Genomic DNA, 18,442 nt, shown 5'->3' with positions numbered 1-18,442 from the left:
GAAATGTTAGTTCTGTGCTTCACAACTGAAGTAATACACATGGCTGTCTAAAGAGGGTCCCCCAAGAGATCATTAAGGGTCTGAAATGACCTAGCTGCACCACTGCCAGCACATCTTGAGATATGCCTGTGTCAATGGCCCACTGGTAGTGAAATATCAGGAATATACCAGTGGAACACTATGCAGCTTTGTCAGCAGAAAGGCGAAAATGTGGGTGGTGTTGGAGGGAGGCAGACATACAACAAATCCTATGCTACCTCAGACTGGCGGTGTTGCTAGGTTCTTAAAAGATCTGGGGCACAGGCCCCTAACACAAATTTGCATGTGCTTTTTTATATTTGTGAATGTGTCTGTGTATGTGTATATATGTGTGTGTGTGTGTGTATGTGTGTGTGTGTATGTGTGTGTGTGTGTGTGTATGTGTGTGTGTGTGTGTGTGTGTGTATATATATATATATATATATATATATATATGCATGCCTAAGTCGAAATGGGGGAGATGGGGTCAGTGCACACCATATAAATGCATATATAAATTATAGGAGGCACACTTGTGCCTCCAATAAATAAGGTGATCAGTCAAAAAGGGATTCTGCCATGTTAAATGAAAATCAGGGTGGGTGGGTTATTTTAACCTTAATAAAATTGAAAGGGTCCTACCAAACTTCCTGAAAATCACACGGTCCAGACAGAAATGTCTATTTTACATAACCTCAAAATTTCAAGAAGATTGGTCAAAGACTGAGGGAGAAAGGGAAGTTAACCGAAAAAATAGAATAGTCATATAGTTTTGGCACTGAAAACATGTGTTGGCAACCGTTTGTGTCCATCATTTGCCAAAAAGCTGGAAGCTATATATGAAAATCATATATGTTCTCCTATTCCCTTTGCATTGTAGTTGGTGGAATGGAATTTCTTTTTTTAAAATTCAATTTACTTATTTTTTAAAATACTTTTTATCGGTACAATGAATCCCTATGAGATTTCATAAGCCGGCACTTGGAACGTTGATGGTGGGGGGAGGGGAATAACTGCCGTGTAGAAAAAAGCAGCAGCAGCAGCTGAGTTTCTGGGTCCTCTGTGTGTGTGTGTGTGTCTGTGCGCGCACACACTGACAAGCAATCCGCTCAGCGTGACCAGACCTCATTGCATCTGTTTACTAGTCTACACTCCCAGCTGTTCCCCTTCTTCCTATGCTCCCCCTTTCCCCTTCATCGTTTGTGTTACTAAGGTCCCTTTCTGGATTCAAGTGCAGGGAACAGAAGGCTTGGAAGGAAGCTATGACATGGAATGGGAGTGAAACTTTGCTTCATAAGCAGGCCTGTCTTTCCTTGAGGGCAGAAAATTTTGCTGCCTGGAATTTGAGAAGCAGGCAATCATGCTGACAAAGTTGTGGTCAAGCCATGGAACAATGGAGAAGTATGAGAAAAGGGTACGTTGATTACTCCCTGCAGTTAGCAGCTCCACAAGTCCAGAGTGTTCCCATGTACCCTGATAAGGCCTAGAGCAACATCAGCTGCCTAAAACAATGAAAAACTGTCCCTGCAGGTTTCTGCCCCCACATGTCATTCAGAACCAAATTTTCCAGTTAGCAACTACAGAAAAGAGCCAATCAAAAAGCAGAAAATTGCGGGCTGTCAGAGGATTAAAGAAAGCAACAGCATCCTGTGAAAAAGACAAGAACCACCTTTGTTCCAACCTGGTTTGCTTGATTTTTACCTTTTGCTTAACTCTGAACTTTATTAGTTTATTTGTTTTGAGAGCTTTTTTGGTTCTTGCTTCCCTTTTGGGAGAAGAAGAGACCTCTTTTCTCTTTTTGAACATATTTTCTCTTGGCTTTTAGACAATTTTGGGCTATTTTTCCCCAAGCCACTTTCTCTGAGCCAGGCGCCTGGCACCTGAGCAGCTTGGTGTAGTTTTTGCCCACTATTTTATTTCACTCAGTGGTGAAGCATGGGCTTCACAACACTTTTCAATTTAAAATATTGTCTTCACTCCTACTTGGATTAATTTTACCTATCTGGAAATTTAGATATGGAAAGAGACCTCTAGGAAAGGTCTCTTTCAACCTTCCTCTGGATCCACGAAAGCCTGGTCTTCAAATCTCTGCTTGGGATCTGCAGAGGTAGGCTATACATTCTTTTTAATCTGCCCCCCCTTCTCTAAAAGTTTGGACCATACTGCTATACAGATGGAAGCTTCAAACACTGGATTTAACTAGTTTGGATTGGTGGACATTTAAGTACAGCTAAATACAATTTAAACTGCTGCTGGGCTTACTTGGGCCTACTAACATTGCTTTGGGCCTAATAACATTGTTTTGCTTTGTTATTCAATAGGCCTTAGCAAGAGTTAAAATGTATTTTGCAACGTGTACACATGTATTTTCTTTGTAATCAGTGCATATTTCAAATTTTACTTCTTTATATGATGTTCTTCTGCATTTAATTTTCTTTATAAACCATTCATATCTTAAGACTTCTCATGTGGCATGATTTCATTTGTTTAACAACTTAAAGGGTATTCACTGTTTTCCTGCTTAAGTTTTAAAATATATTTTCAAAGATAATTGAACTTTCAGATAGCTTTTTATATAGCAGGGATCTGTATTGGGACCAGTGCTTTTCAACTTGTTCATAAAGACAGTGTGGTATAGTGGTTAGAGTGTTGGACTGGAACCTGGGAGATCTGGGTTCTAGTCCCCACTTGGCCATGAAGTTCACTGGGTGGCTTTGGGCCACTCACTGACTCTGAGCCTAACCGACCTCACATGGTTGTTGTGAGGGTGAAATGGAGGAGGAAGAGGATGCCCATGGAAGCTGCCTTGGGTTACTTGCAAGAGGAAAAAGGGCAGGATATAAATGTAATAATAACAAATGTGATAGTAGTAGTAGTAATACTACTACTACTACTACTAAAAAACAAATGATCTGGAACTAGAACTAAGCAGCAAGGTGGCCAAGTTTGCTGATTACACCAAATTATTTAGGGAAGTTAAAACAAAGAGGGATTGCGAAGAACTCCAAAAGGATCACTCCGTAGTGGAAAAATGGACATCAAAGTGGCAAATGCAGTTCTATGTAAGCAAGTGTAAAGTGATGCACATTGGGGGAAATCCCAGCTTCACTTGTATGCTTGTGACTGACCAAGACAGGGATCTTGGGCTTGTGGTTGACAGTTTGAACCCAGCGTGCAGCTGCTATGAAAAAAGGCACATTCCATGTATTCCAAGGCATAATTACATGCTGAAGGGGCAGGATTGCAGCTTGAGATTGATAGGCATATGGTCAAGGAACACCTCATTACTTTGAATGAGTTCAAATCTCCAGGGCCAGATGAAATGCACCCTAGAGTAATAAAGGAACTGGCAGAAGAACTCTCAGAACCACTGTTTATTACCTCTGAGAAATCATGGAGGACGGGGGAAGTGCCAGATGACTGGAGGAGGGCTAACGTTCTTAATCTCCAAAAAGGGTAAAAAGGAGGAACTTGGGAACTACAGCCCAGTCAGTCTGACATCAATCCCTGGGAAAATTCTGGAGCAGATGATAAAGCAATCCATCTGGAAGCACCTTGAAAACAATGCAGTGATGACTCGAAGCCAACATGGATTTGTCAAGAACAAATCCTGCCAGACGAATCTGATTTCATTTTTTGATCAAGTCACCTCCCTTGTGGACTGTGGGAATGCTGTAGACATAATATACCTCGACTTCAGCAAAGCTTTCGACAAAGTGCCCCATGATATCCTGATGAGCAAAATAGTTCAAAGTGGGCTAGATGAAACAACAATCTGGTGGATCCACAGTTGGCTACAGGATTGGACTCAAAGAGTGCTTATCAATGGGATCTTCTCAAACTGGGGAGACGTAACGAGCGGGGTACCACAGGGCTCAGTCCTGGGCCCAATGCTCTTCAACATTTTTATTAATGACTTGGAGGAGGAGGTGCAGGGAATGCTGATCAAATTTGCAGATGACACAAAATTGGGCTGGATGGCTAATGCCCTGGAAGACAGAAACAAAATTCAAAGTGATCTTGATAGACTGGCGTGCTGGGCAGAAAACAACAGAATGACATTTAATAGGGATAAATGCCAAGTTCTGCACCTAGGAAAAAGCAACCAAATGCACAGTTACAAGGTCCCTTCCAACCCTACTGTTCTACGATTCTATGATTCTAAGATGTGTTTGATTCAAACAAAAAGAAAATGCAAACTTCCCAGCTACACAGGATTCTTTGTATAACAGAATCAGAAGTATGCTGTTTCATGCACTCCAAAATTTTCATTCATTTTTTTATTACAGAAGCGTCCACCCTACCAGTCTCTTTTTCAAAACCACTTTTGAGTGAAATATATAGACTGAAATTGTATGCAAGCCTATTTATGTATTTATTGCATGTTATTCTGCCTTTTAGCTCAGAAGCCTCCCAGAGTGACTTACAAAGATACGAAATAAGACAGCCCCTGTCCAGAGGCTTAGATTCTAAATGACATAAAACAAAAGGAAAGGGGATTGAGAGGGATGAGGAAACACAGAGCCAAGATGGAGAAGCCATGTGGCATAGCTGCTTCGCATTACACATTGCATGGTGCATACAAGAACACAATGCAAAAGGAGGATCATCGAATCAAACATGCTGTAAAGACTTTGGACAAGTGAGGTTTGTTCAGTCGTTCAGTCGTGTCCGACTCTTTGTGACCCCCATGGACCATAGCACGCCAGGCCTTCCTGTCCTGCGCTCTCTCCTGGAGTGTGCTCAAGTCCATATTCATTGCATTGGTGATGCTATCTAGCCATCTCATCCTCTGCCGTCCCCTTCCCCTTTTGCCTTCAATCTTTCCCAGCATCAGGATCTTTTCCAGAGAGTTTTCTCTTCGCATTAGGTGGCCAAAATATTTGAGCTTCAGCTTCAGTATCTGTCCTTCCAATGAGCACTCAGGGTTGATTTCCTTTAGGATTGACTGATTTGACCTCATGCAGTCCAGGGGACTCGTAAGAGTCTTCTCCAGCACCACAGTTCAAAAGCATCGATTCTTTGGCGCTCAGCCTTCCTTATAGTCCAGCTCTCACAGCCATACGTTTCTACTGGGAAAATCATAGCTTTGATTATACGAACCTTTGTCGGCAAGGTGATGTCTCTGCTTCTTACTATGCTGTCTAGGCTTGTCATAGCTTTCCTCCCAAGGAGCAAATGTCTTTTAATTTCATGGCTACAGTCACCGTCTGCAGTGATCTTGGAGCCCAAGAAAATAGATCTGTCACTGCTTCCATTTCTTCCCCTTCTATATGCCAGGAAGTGATGGGGCCAGATGCCATGATTTTAGCTTTTTTTTAATGTTGAGATTCAAACCAGCTTTTGCACTCTCCAGTTTCACCCTCAACAACAGGCTCTTTAGATCCTCTTTGCTTTCTGCCATAAGGGTGGTATCGTCTGCATATCTGAGGTTGTTGATAATTCTCCCGGCAATCTTAATTCCGACCTGTGATTCATCCAACCTGGCGTTTCTCATGATGTACTCTGCATATAAATTAAATAAGCAGGGCGACAATATACATCCTTGTCATACTCCTTTCCCAATTGTGAACCAATCGGTTGTTCCATGTCCGGTTCTTACTGTTGCTTCTTGACCCTCATACAGGTTTCTCAGGAGACAGGTAAGATGGTCTGGTACTCCCATCTCTTTAAGAATTTGCCACAGTTTGTTGTGAGCCACGCAATCAAAGGCTTTAGTGTAGTCAATGAAGCAGAAACAGATTTTTTTCTGGAATTCTCTTGCTTTCTCCATGATCCAGCGAATGTTGGTGATTTGATCTCTAGTGCCTCTGCCTCTTCAAAACCCAGCTTGTACTTCCGGTAGTTCTCGGTTCGCATACTGCTGAAGCCTAGCTTGTAGGATTTTGAGCATCACCTTGCTGGCATGTGAAATGAGCACAATTGTGCGGTAGTTTGAACACTCTTTGGCATTGCCCTTCTTTGGAATTGGGATGTAAACTGACCTTTTCCAGTCTTGTGGCCATTGCTGAGTGTTCCAAATTTGTTGGCATATTGAGTGCAGCACTGTAACAGCATCATCTTTTAGGATCTTAAATAGCTCAGCTGGAAGACTGTCATCTCTGCTAGCTTTGTTGTTAGTAATGCTTCTTCCTAAGGCCCACTTGACTTCACTCTCTAGGACGTCTGGCTCAAGTTCAGTGACTGCACTAACATGGCTATCAGGGACATTAAGACCTTTCCTGTATAGTTCTTCTGTGTATTCTTTCCACCTCTTCTTAATCTCATCTGCTTCTCTTAGGTCCCTGCCTTCTTTGTCCTTTATCATGCCTGTCTTTCCATAAAACGTTCCCTTGATGTCTCCGATTTTCTTGAAAAGATCTATAGTCTTTCCCATTCTATTGTTTTCTTCGATTTCTTTGCATTGTTCATTTAAGCAGGCCTTCTTGTCTCTCCTTGCTATTCTCTGGAACTCTGCATTCAGTTGGATATATCTTCCCCTTTCTCCCTTGCTTTTCGCTTCCCTTCTTTCCTCAGCGACTTGTAAAGCCTCATCGGACAGCCACTTGGCTTTCTTGCATTTCTTTTTCTTTGGGATGGATTGAGTTGCTGCCTCCTGAACAATGTTACGGACCTCCGTCCATAGTTCCTCAGGCACTCTGTCTATCAGGTCTAATCCCTGAAATCTATTCCTCACCTCCACTGTATATTCATAAGGGATATGATTGAGGTCATACCTGAATGGTTTAGTGGTTTTCCCTACGTTCTTCAATTTAAGCTGAAATTTTGCAATGAGAAGCTCATGATCTGAGCCACAGGCAGCTCCAGGTCTTGTTTGTATTGACTGTATAGAGCTTCTCCATCTTTGGCTGCAAAGGACATAATCAATCTGATTTCGATATTGACCATCTGGTGATGTCCATGTGTAGAGTCGCCTCTTGTGCTGTTGGAAAAGAGTGTTTGCTATGATCAGCGTGTTCTCTTGGCAAAACTCTATTAGCCTTTGCCCTGCTTCATTTTGTACACCAAGGCCATGCTTGCTTGTTATCCCGGTGATTTCTGGACTTCCTACTTTAACATTCCAATCCCCTATGATGAAAAGGACATCTTTTTTTGGTGTTAGTTCTAGAAGGTGTTGTAGATCTTCATAGAACCGATCAACCTCAGCTTCTTCGGCCTCTGTGGTTGGGACATAGACTTGAATTACTGTGATGCTGAATGGTTTGCCTTGGATTCGTCCTGAGATCATTCTATCGTTTTTGAGATTATACCCCAGTACTGCTTTTCCCACCCTTTTGTTGACTATGAGTGCTACTCCATTTTTTCTAAGGGATTCTTGCCCACAGTAGTAGATATAATGGTCAAGTGAATTAAATTAAATTGGATGCTTTCAGAACAAAAGTATGGATGTTTCGAGGCTTTCAGAACTTGTTGCTATGTTCCAAAGGCTGCTTTTCTATGTGGCTCTGAGAGTATCACATCTTATTTTAATTATTATCATTTTTATTATGGCTGTGTGAACTCTCTGGTCCCATTCATCAACTTAAAGTCACCTGACTTTCTGTGAAATGGGAGTTATTGCTAGAACAGGATAATGTGGATGCAAAGGAGTACTTTTATGTGGTTATGTGCCCCCCCCCCCGGATGTTTTGTGCCTCAGTTTTCTCCTCCTGTGGTATGGGTTGGGGATTCAAAGACTGCTCCTCAACCACTGATCCCCCTTGGCTCTGCCTCTCATGAACTCTTGGCTATGCCTCTGCTGACTTGTCCTCCATACCACCATTCAGACTGGCCACTGGCCTCTACCGTATGACAGTGGTGTTTAAAATTATGCATGGTTAGAGAAAGTGGATAGGGAGACATTTTTCTCCCTTTCTCATCATACTAGAACCCAGGGTCATCCCATGAAACTGAATGGTGGGAGATTCAGGACAGATAAAAGGAAGCACTTCTTCCCACAGTGTGTAGTTAAACTATGGAATTCGCTGCCACAAGATGTAGTGATGGCCACTAATTTGGATGGCTTTAAAGGGGGATTGGACAAATTTTATTTATTTAAAATATTTCTTGGCTGCCTTTCAGGGCAGAAGCCCTCCCAAATAAGCTTACAACAATAAAATTGTCAAGGGCTCCTTGGAGGGCTCTCAGTCTAATCCAGTAGCCAAGTCCAGACACAGACAAAGGGATTCTTTTTAAAGCTTTATTCTTCTTTTACAACTTAACAGCTCTACAGGTAGCAACTAGATCTGAGCAGCAGCATCCCTATGCCCTAAGTTAGAACATTTGGTCCCCGTTTGAAGGGCAATTACTGGCAGACCCCTGAATATAAGGACTAGGGAGAATCCCTCCCCTTTTCCCTTGGATCCTCTGGGCGCAACCGTTCCTTGAGCGCGAACCATTTGGCGCCGCTCTCTGTGTCTGCGCCGCGCATCCCCCCCAGTCTGCTATCTGTGCTGAGTCACTCCCTGAACTGCTTTCTAAACTAGGAATGTGGGTGGGAGGAAGCTCCGTCAGCTGTTGGTCCTGGGAAAAAAGGAGCGCGCTCCTCTCCCGAAGGAGCGACTGCTCTTCCTCAGCTTCAGAACTACTCTGGGATTCTATGGGCTCAGTGTCCACCCTGACAAAAATACATAAAAACCGGTAAAATATTAAAAGTGATAAAAACATAAAAACAATAAAAACCAACAATTAAAACAATTAAAACCAACAATAAAACCAACAATGGTGAGAACAGCAGCAACAGCAGCAGTAGCAATCACAGCAATAGAAGGCCAAGGTAAAATAATATGTTTTCAAGGCCTTCTTAAAAGTCTGCAATGACGGAGCATGGCAGACCTCCAATGGCAGCTTGTTCCAAAGATGTGGGGCCACTGCAGAGAAGGCCCTCTCACATGTGTTCACCCACCTGACTGCTCTCACAGGTGGGCAAATGAGGAGGGCCACTCTTTCTGATCTTAAAGTGCGGGCAGGCTGTTATGGGTGTAGGCTTCAAGTAACTTGGTCCCAAACCATTTAAGGCTTTAAAGGTCAAAACCAGCACCTTGAATTGGGCTCGGAAATGCACCGGTAACCAGTGCAGCTGGCACAGTATAGGCGTTATATGATCGAATCGCCTCACCCTCACCAATCCTCGGGTGGCTGCATTCTGCACAAGCTGGAGTTTCTGAACCGTCTTCAAAGGCAGCCCCCTATAAACAGCGCATTACAGTAGTCCAGCCTGGACATGACTAGTGCGTGGATAACTGAGGCAAGGTCTGTCCTCTCCAGACAGGGCCGCAGTTGGCGTACCAGCCTAAGTTGGTAAAAAGCACTCCTGGACATCGCAGCCACCTGGGCTTCCCCTGTTAGCTCAGAGTCCAGGAGGACTCCCAAACTGCGCACTTGGTCTTTCAGGGGGAATGTAACCCCATCTAAGACGAGTTTTAAACCCCAAACAGCCTCCAGACACTGGTTCAAGGGTTCCACAGCCTCCCTGGGATGTGCAGATGGAAACGAGAGGTAGAGCTGAGTATATATCTGCATACTGATGACATTTCAGCCCATACCACCTGATGACTTACCCCAGCAGTTTCATGTAGATGTTAAAAAGCATGGAGGACAAGATAGAACCTTGTGGCACCCCACAGGCTAATGGCCATGGCATGGAACAGAAGTCCCCAAGCACCACCTTCTGAGACTGCTCCTCCAGAATGGACCAGAACCACTTTAAAACTGTGCCTCCCAAGCCCAGTCCAGATAAATGATCCAGAAGGATACCATGGTCGATGGTATCGAAAGCCGCTGAGAGGTCCAGAAGAACCAACAGGGTAGCACTCCCCCCATCCATTCCCCAGTGTAAGTCATCAACCAGGGCAACCAAGGCTGTTTCTGTCCCATAACCAGGCCTGAAACCTGATTGGAATGGATCTAAATGATCAGTTTCATCCCAAAATGCTTGGAGTTGTGAGGTCACCACACGCTCCAGCACCTTGCCCAAGAATGGCAAATTTGACACAGGGCAGTAATTATCTGGAATCATGGGATCTAAATTTGATTTCTTCAGCAAGGGCCTCACCACAGCTTCTTTCAAAGCTGTGGGGATCTTGCCATCCCTCAAGGAGGCATTTACCACTTCCAAGGTCCAGATATCCAGCCCAGCTTTGGCAGATTTCACAAGCCAGGATGGGCAAGGATCTAAAGGGCAAGTAGTAGGCCTCAGTCCTCCAAGCAGTTTGTCCACATCCTTAGGTTGCACAAGCCGAAAGGTATCCATAACATGACTAGATGGTGCGACAGCCCCGTCCATATCAGACTCTGTCAAAACAATGTCATCCAAGTCAGTGCGAATACGAGTGCTTTTATCTGCAAAGTGTCTGGCAAATTGTTCACAGCGGGCCTTTGAGGATTCGAGTTCTTGTGTTCCAAGGCCTTTAACCACACAAAAACATAAAAGGCCAAGAGACCTTTAACCACACAAAAGAGCTCTGCTGGGCAACACTGAGCAGATGCAATGGTGGCGGGGAAGTAGGATTTCTTTGCCACCATCACCGCCACAGAATAAGATCGCAAATGGATTCTTACCTGTGTTTGATCGTATTCGTTCCAAGTCTTCTGCCATTTGTGCTCTAATCATCGACACAGTCGTTTCATCACCCTCAGCTCCTCAGAATACCAAGGAGCTGACACAGTTCTACGACTAGGTTGAGGACGTTTGGGAGTGATCATATCAATAGCCCAGGTCATCTCCTCATTCCAAGTGGTGACCAGGACCTTGGCAGGACCGCCAGCTAAGCTGCAGGAAAATCCCCAAGAGACCTCAAAAATCAATCCAGATTCATCAGTCTCCGAGGGTGGGCCATCAAATTTGGTCCTCTACCCCTGCAGAGGTTACAGGTGGCAAGGACAAAACTGATCAGATAATGATCTGTCCATGCCAAAGGAGTCACCACTGGCTCCCCCACCCGCAGATCATTTTCTCCCAATCCAGCACAGAAAGCCAGGTCCAAAGTGTGACCTGCCACATGTGTTGGGCAAGCTATTATTTGAGACAGGCCCATGGTTGACATGGCAGCTATGAAATCCTGAGCCACTCCTGACAAAGTAGCCTCAGCATGAATATTAATAGTTTTAGGGCTTTAACATCACACTTGAGACCATCTCAGGCAGGGAGACTGTTGAGCAGTGGGGTGGGCGGTACACCAACAGAATCCCTATCCTGTCTCGGGTTCCCCACCCCTGGTACAGACACTCAAAACTGGCTGACTGTTGGATAGGGAATCTGACCAGGGGAATAGAATCCCTATAGACCAAGGCTACCCCATCTCCCCACCCCTCTAGTCGAGCTTAGTGCTGCATAAGAACTCCTGGCAGACACATTTGGGAGAGACTGGCTCCTCCCTGTTCATCCAACCAGGTTGCGGTAACACAAGCCAGGTCAGCATGTTCTTCAGCTATAAGCTCAGAAATGATGTTACCTTTTTTGTAGGGATGTACGAAAGTCACTTACCTTTTCGCGGATTGATTTGCGGTGGGGGGGGAGGCGCTCCGTCCCTCCCCCCGGAATCCTCGACGGGGGGGAGGTGCTCCGGTCCTCCCCCCCCCCCGGAATCCTGCCCGGCCAGCTCCACTCCGTGGCAGCTCCGTGGAGCAGCCGGCCAGAGCCGTCTGCAGCTGGATTTCCGGCCGCAGACGGGCTGGTGCGGATGCAATTGACGGCTGCCTTGGCGGCCGCCATTTGCATCCAGCCAGGCTGCCGTGATAGGCTATGTAAGTATTTACGTAGCCTATCACGGCTACGTAAGTATTTATGTAGCCTATCATGGCTAACCCCCCCCCCGCAAAAAAACCCCAGTGTACACAAATGGCAGCGGCTACAGTGACCGCCATTCGCGTTCCCTATTTTTCGCCGTTCTAGTCTACGTAAATATTTATGTAGGCTGTTAAAGCGAAAAAACGGGGAACACAAATAGCGTAGTGGGCACTATTTGCGTTCCTTTTTTTTCCGCTGTAATAGCCTATGTAAATATTTACATAGGCTAAAACGGCGGGAAAAAAAGGAATGCAAATAGCACCACCTACACTATTTGTGTTCCCCTTTTTTTCGCCGTAATAGCCTACGTAAATATTTATGTAGACTAAAACGGTGAAAAATGGGGAACGCAAATGGCGTATGCCATAGCCGCCGCCATTTGCATATGCCGTTTTTTTTTTTTTGGCTTGGCTTGGCGTGATAGGCTACGTAAATACTTACGTAGCCTATCACGGCAAAGACCAGTATGACAATGGCGGCTGCGGCAGCCGGTCAAAAGACCGGACACCGCCACCGGACTTGCTGCCAGACCCGCCGTCGTCTTGAACATCTGCCCCAGGTAAGCCTCGTCCCAGGGGGAATCTGCAGGGGGGGGGCGCAGGGGGGCAGGCCATTCCACCACGGATTTTGGGGGTGGAATGGCCTCACTGAAATCCGTGGCGGAATTCTCCGCAATCCCTACTTTTTTGAGTAGCCGACCCGGCATTCATCAGCAGCACCTTCAGGCTAGAGGGGACTGCAGGCAAGACACCAAAATCACTGAGGCTGGAAGGCGGACTCAAAGGGGACAGAGCACTTAGGTGTCTCAATAGCCCTCCCCTCTCCCGATGTCGTCTCCTCCCACCACCATAACACCCTCTGCCCAGCACTACATCTATAGCGGCCCCAACTTCGTTCACCAGTAAATTCATTTCAGGCCCACTAAACCAAATTCCAGGCTATGGTTAACTGATGGTGGTCTCCCATATTACAGATTGACACAATGGGGGAGGGTAGATGGTAGTACCTCCCCTCAGGAGCCATTTTTACTGTTGTACCTGCATCTTCCAAGGTGGAGGGACAATTCTGCTGTGCACTCCTGTGTGCATCTCCAAGTGCGTTGCTAAGTGCGCACTAACGTCGCAATTTGCACGACGCCGAGGCGTGTGCAGAGGCACTGCCTCTGCATGCCATGCCTTATATACCTGTAGGAGACAGCAGAGGGTGGACTCAGTTTGATTGATAGGCTGGGAAGTCAGCAAGATGTCACAAACAACTCCCTGCCTCCTTTTCTCCCAGGAAAAGTGTGGGTGCATGGGGGGTAAATTGTAAGCAAGCACAATTTGCGACACTGCACAACATCGTGACTGATCACAGGTAGGGGTGAACGAAAGTCACTTACCTTTTCTCGCAGCTTTTTCGCGGTGGGGGGGAGCGCTTCGCTGCTCCCCCCGCGAAGTTCAGGCCGAGGGGGGAGGCTTCCCGCCTCGCCCGGCCGAAATTCAGGCCGGGGAGGAGGCTTCCCGCCTCGCCCGGCCGAAATTCAGGCCGGGGAGGAGGCTTCCCGCCTCGCCCGGCCGCGAACACGAAAGTAAAAAAAAAAAAAAAAAAAGTCCCCTGATAGGCTACGTGACGATTCACGTAGCCTATCACAGCTAGATCTGGAAAGTCAGCCGTGATAGGCTACGTGAATCGTCACGTAGCCTATCACGGGTGACTTTAAAAAAAAAAAAAAAAGCGCGTACGCGAATGGCGGCCCCCATAGGGAGCCGCCATTCGCGTTCCTTATTTAGTTGCTGTAGTCTACGTCAATGTTTACGTAGACTACGGCGAAAATAAGGGCAACGCTATTTGCGTTGCCCTTATTTTCGCCGTAGTCTATGTAAACATTGACGTAGACTACAGCGACCAAATAAGGAACGCGAATGGCGGCTCCCTATGGGGGCCGCCATTATCCGTACACACTTTTTTTTTTTTTTTAAAGTCACCCGTGATAGGCTACGTGACGATTCACGTAGCCTATCACGGCTGACTTTGCAAATCTTGCCGTGATAGGCTACGTGAATCGTCACGTAGCCTATCAGGGGACTTTTTTTTTTTTTTCTTTCATTGCAATGGCGGGGGCGGCAGCCGGTCGAAAGACCGGCTGCCGCTCCCGCCCCGCTCGAACACCGGACGAACCGCCAGCCGGACCCGCCGCCGGGAGGGACATTCAGGGAAGGTAAGTCCCGTCCCGGGGAGGGGGCGGGGGGGCGGAGGATTTCTCCCCGAAACTTGTTCGGGGGGCCGAACACGTTGGTGCTCGGCCACCCGAAGTTTCGGGGAGAAATTCTCCGCCATCCCTAATCACAGGGCACGTGAGATAAGGCATCAGCCTTAGCTTCTTGCGTGTGTGTGTGTGTATGTGTATAGATACATACATACATACATAAGAAGTGTACACTGATTCCACCCCACTCCCCCTTCAACTCAGACCCTCACTCAGTGGTTTGGAAAACATCTCGCTTCTGCTTGGGCCAATCTGGAGTCAGTCCACTTCAGCTCAGTACCAAACTCAACTCAAGGTTCAGAAAACTGAGTCTTTATGCTTCCTGTTGACTCTCATGGGAAATGTAAAAAAAAAAACACTAACTTTTTTCTCTTGGTCAGAACTGGATGATAGTTGCCGGCATAGTTGCCCCTTAGGAGGGGTTTATACCTGCCTAATGTCAGCATAATAGGTGCAGGGTTTTTTGGGCTATGTGCCTTTATATTTTGATTTTCCTTTAAAGGGAAGTACCAGTAACTTTTTTATTCCTTGGAAGAATGGATGGACATTTCAGGATTCATTACCCTAACAGAAAAGATCATGTCTCCTAACTGCAGAATGATAGCCCCAGGGTTTTTTTGTGCAAGGGTAGCCTTGACATTTTGAGGGTCCCCAGAAGATGACATACTTATCTTCCTTTATTCCTTGTGGACCATTGTTCTAAAAATTACAGACAGCCTAGAGGTGTCCCTAAGTAAGAAACCAACAAAGTTTCAGAAGGATAGGTGCAGCAGTTCATGTGGAAGGGGAGTTTTCCAGTTTAGGGGAGGGAGTGATTTGGTTTCCCTTCCCTTCCCCCCCCCCAATAGTTTTTGGTTAAATTTGTGTGAAGATGCACAGTCGTTAGAGGTGCCCCCAAGATGAGAAACCTGCCAAGTTTCAGAAGGATAGGAGCACGGGCTAGGGAATTATGATGCTTGAAATCCAGTTTAAGGCTGTTTCATAGTTAAGTGTGCTGGTACTGGAGGAATGGCCATCTCATGGCCCCATCCTTGCCCTCTCCCAAAGCACAGTGATGGGAAACCATGGTAAAAATGTGTCTTAGGAATGGAAGATGCACCTGTTACTCACTGAACCACGCTCCTTCTCTTCTCCTGCAGCTCTTAGCGAAACTAAAGCAAAATACGTTATTTTGAGACAGAAAGACTGCCCAATTCTGTTTGGGCTTCATACTTGATTTGAACTGTATAAAATTTAGGGATGTGCGTTGAGTATATATATGTATATATGTGTGTACGTATATATATCATTATCACAGGGGGGAGACCAACCTGGTCCTATACATTGGCCAGAGAGGGAGGAGCTGCAGGGAGCTCGCTCCACCCCTCCCTGCTGGAAAGAACATGCAGCTTCAACTGACAGTTCCCTGGGACTGCAGACTCTGGCCTCATCCATTGGCTGGAGAACCGAGGGCCACTGGGGGGCTGCACCTCCTGCCTCCCAGGAAGAACATCATCACAAAAGGGAGACCAACCCATCCCAATACATCAGTCAGTGATGTATTTGCTTTCTTTCCCTCCCTCCCTCCCAAACCCTTTTCTTTTTGTGTTGTGTCTTTTAGATTGTAAGCCTGAGGGCAGGTGCTGTCTTAATATTCATCTTCGTAAGCCACTCTGGGAGCCTTTTTTGGCTGAAGAGTGGGGTAAAAAGGCCCCAAATATATATATAATTATTGCATGCATATATCTATATCTGTATCTATATATACACGCATGCACAGATGCGCACGCACACACACACATAAGCAAATTTATTATTACTAGAATTAATTTACATTTCACCCATGGTAGCAGCAGGAGAACATGGGTGAGAGAGTGCTTTTGCACTCATGTCCTTGTGGACTTCCAAAGGGCATCTGGTTGGCTACTGTCAGTAGGGATGTACGAAAGTCACTTACCTGTGATGAAATTTGATTCGCGGTGGGGGGGAGGCACTCCGTCCCTCCCCCCGAAATTCTGGCCAGGGGGGGAGGCGCCCCATCCCTCCCCCCTGAAATTCTGGCTGGGGGGGAGGCACCCCATCCCCCCAAAAAAAATTCTGGCTCGGGGGGAGGCACCCCGTCCCTCCGGCCGCGAATCCTGGCTGGCTGGGACTGCAAATGGAGGCGGCCATAGCCGCCGCCGTTTGCATCCCTGCAGTCAGCCATGATAGGCTACGTAAATGTTTATGTAGCCTATCATGGCTGAGTTAAAAAACAAAACCAAACCGCGCGTACGCAAATGGCGGCGCCCATGGGTGCCGCCATTTGCGTTCCTTATTTTGGCACGTCTAGTCTCCGTAAACATTTATGTAGACTACGGCGAAAATAAGGGGAACGCAAATAGAGTAGTGTCTACACTATTTGCGTTCCCCTTATTTTTGCCGTGGTCTACGTAAATGTTTACGTAGACTAGACGTGCCAAAATAAGGAATGCAAATGGCGGTGCCCATGGGCGCCGCCATTTGCATACGTGTGGTGCTTTTCTTTTTTTTTTACCTCAGTCGTGATAGTCTACGTAAACATTTATGTAGCCTATCATGGTATTTTTTAAAAATCTAGCTGTGATAGGCTACGTAAATCTTTACGTAGCCTATCATGTGTTTTTTTTTTAACTTGGAAATGGAGATTCACCCAAGGTAAGTCCCGTCTCGGGGGGGGCGGGGAGGCAGACCATTTTGCCACCAATTTCGGGGGGCCGAATGAGCTGGCATTCGGCCTCCCCGAGATTCGTGGCAAAATTCTCTGACATCCCTACTACTGTGTGAACAGTAATGCTGGACTAGATGGACCTTGATCTGATGCAGCATGGCTCTTCTTAAATAGAGTGCTGAGGGCTTTTTCTTGCTTTTTAAAAACTGTTAAACCTATTTAAAAGCCCCAGCATTTCTCGATCACGGTGTCACATAGTCCTAACCCTCCTTTAGAAATAATCTTGAGGCCTGCAGCTATTTAGAAGGACTTAAACTGAAGGGGGGAGAAAGCCATATGTGGAGGCAAAACGAACACCCCCCCCCCCCACACACACACACACACTGCCAACTCACTCCTTCTTCACCTACAGGATTCAGACTAATTCTACAGCCAATCACAGCACACCAAAAGGTTCAGGAGGGAAGGCAGCTGCTCCTAGCTGTTGTTCCCAGTCATTCACTCACCCACCAAGGGAGACAAGCAATTAACAGTGGCAAGGAGCAGCAGCACCCACCTGCCCGCTGCCTCTGTGCGGTGAAGGTGCTACTGCCACCAGCAGATTTATTTATTTATTTCTATACCACCCGTGACACTCTTTCAAAATTCCAGATATGCTCACTGACCCAAAAAGTTTAGGGACCCCTGCTCTAAGTAGAGAAAATTGTTGATTTTATTCTTTTTCTCCTCCCCCACGCGCCTCTCAAAGCCTTCATACCCATTTCCTGTCATTTCTTCTCTCCTCCTTCTTTCACACTTAACTTGTACCCTATCCCCAATTGCCAGTTTCATCCCACCCTCCTGCTGCTTTTAAATTCACTTCCTCCTATAACAGCTTCCCTCTCTCATCCTCTTCCCCTTTATTCCCAGCATTTAAAAATTATTATTATTATTAGCCTTGCTCTCTTATCAACTCCTGCTGCCACACCTGCCTCTGCAGTGTGCATGGCACAGCCATGGCAGTCAAGCAAAGAGGCACTGGGCAGTCTGCAGCACTGAAACCCGCCTCAAGGTTGGTTGAGACCCACTGGTGGGTCCCAACTCACAGTTCGAGAAACACTGGGTAACAGTCTTAAGATGGGAAGTGGGAGTTTGCTGTAAACATTCAAATTAGGCTCTAGCAAGTACTGAGATCGTTTTAACTTATACCTTGGGCTCCCTCAAGGATTGCTGGGAAGAAAAAACAAACAATGTGCAGTGGATGCTCCTATCTGTCAAATAGATCCTCCATTTTTGATAATATAAATTCCAACTGTTTCATCAAAACCTTTCCATTCTTAGTCAATCCACAGATTCCTGGGTAGGTCGAAACAGAGCAGCCTTACGGTCTCTGGTTGTCATTAAAGGGGGCAAACAGAGAGATCCCTTCCATGGGACACAATCCACCAGGAATTTATCCTATAATCCCAATGAAATTAATGGGAGCTGATCATATGGTACATACTTGAAGTGTTTATAAAAGGAGGGCATTATGAGCTTCAAGCAGCTTCTCTTTAGGATGAAAATGGAACTTAGTAAAAGGAAGTCGACAGACTTGAAGCAGAATATCCCGTTTTACTGAAAGTATCCAGTATCAGGCAAGTCAGTAAGAACCACAGGTGACAAGCAGGAACCAATTCCAACATTACTGTCAACAACCTGCCACCAGATGGTGACAGCAGATAAGAGAGGAGGTTCTACCTTCCCTACTATCATGTGTGTC

At 46.1% G+C, this 18,442-nt stretch overlaps 1 protein-coding gene across 1 annotated transcript in view; it reads right to left on the bottom strand.

Annotated features, from left to right (window-relative positions):
- Positions 1-18,442, bottom strand: part of PCDH1 (protocadherin 1) — a 211,991-nt gene that overhangs the window by 118,620 nt on the left and 74,929 nt on the right. Inside the window, exon 6 of the mRNA XM_084851558.1 lies at positions 12,823-12,969. Coding sequence (XP_084707684.1) covers positions 12,823-12,969 — 147 coding nt within the window. The remainder of the gene's footprint in view (positions 1-12,822; positions 12,970-18,442) is intronic.

This window comes from Heloderma suspectum, chromosome 4 (genome assembly GCF_057233095.1).
Source record: "Heloderma suspectum isolate Gila_16-S chromosome 4, 16-S_ref, whole genome shotgun sequence".
NCBI classification, from domain to species: Eukaryota; Metazoa; Chordata; class Lepidosauria; order Squamata; family Helodermatidae; genus Heloderma; species Heloderma suspectum.
Note: the sequence above shows the minus strand (reverse complement) of the source record. Positions and strands in the feature narration are given on the sequence as shown.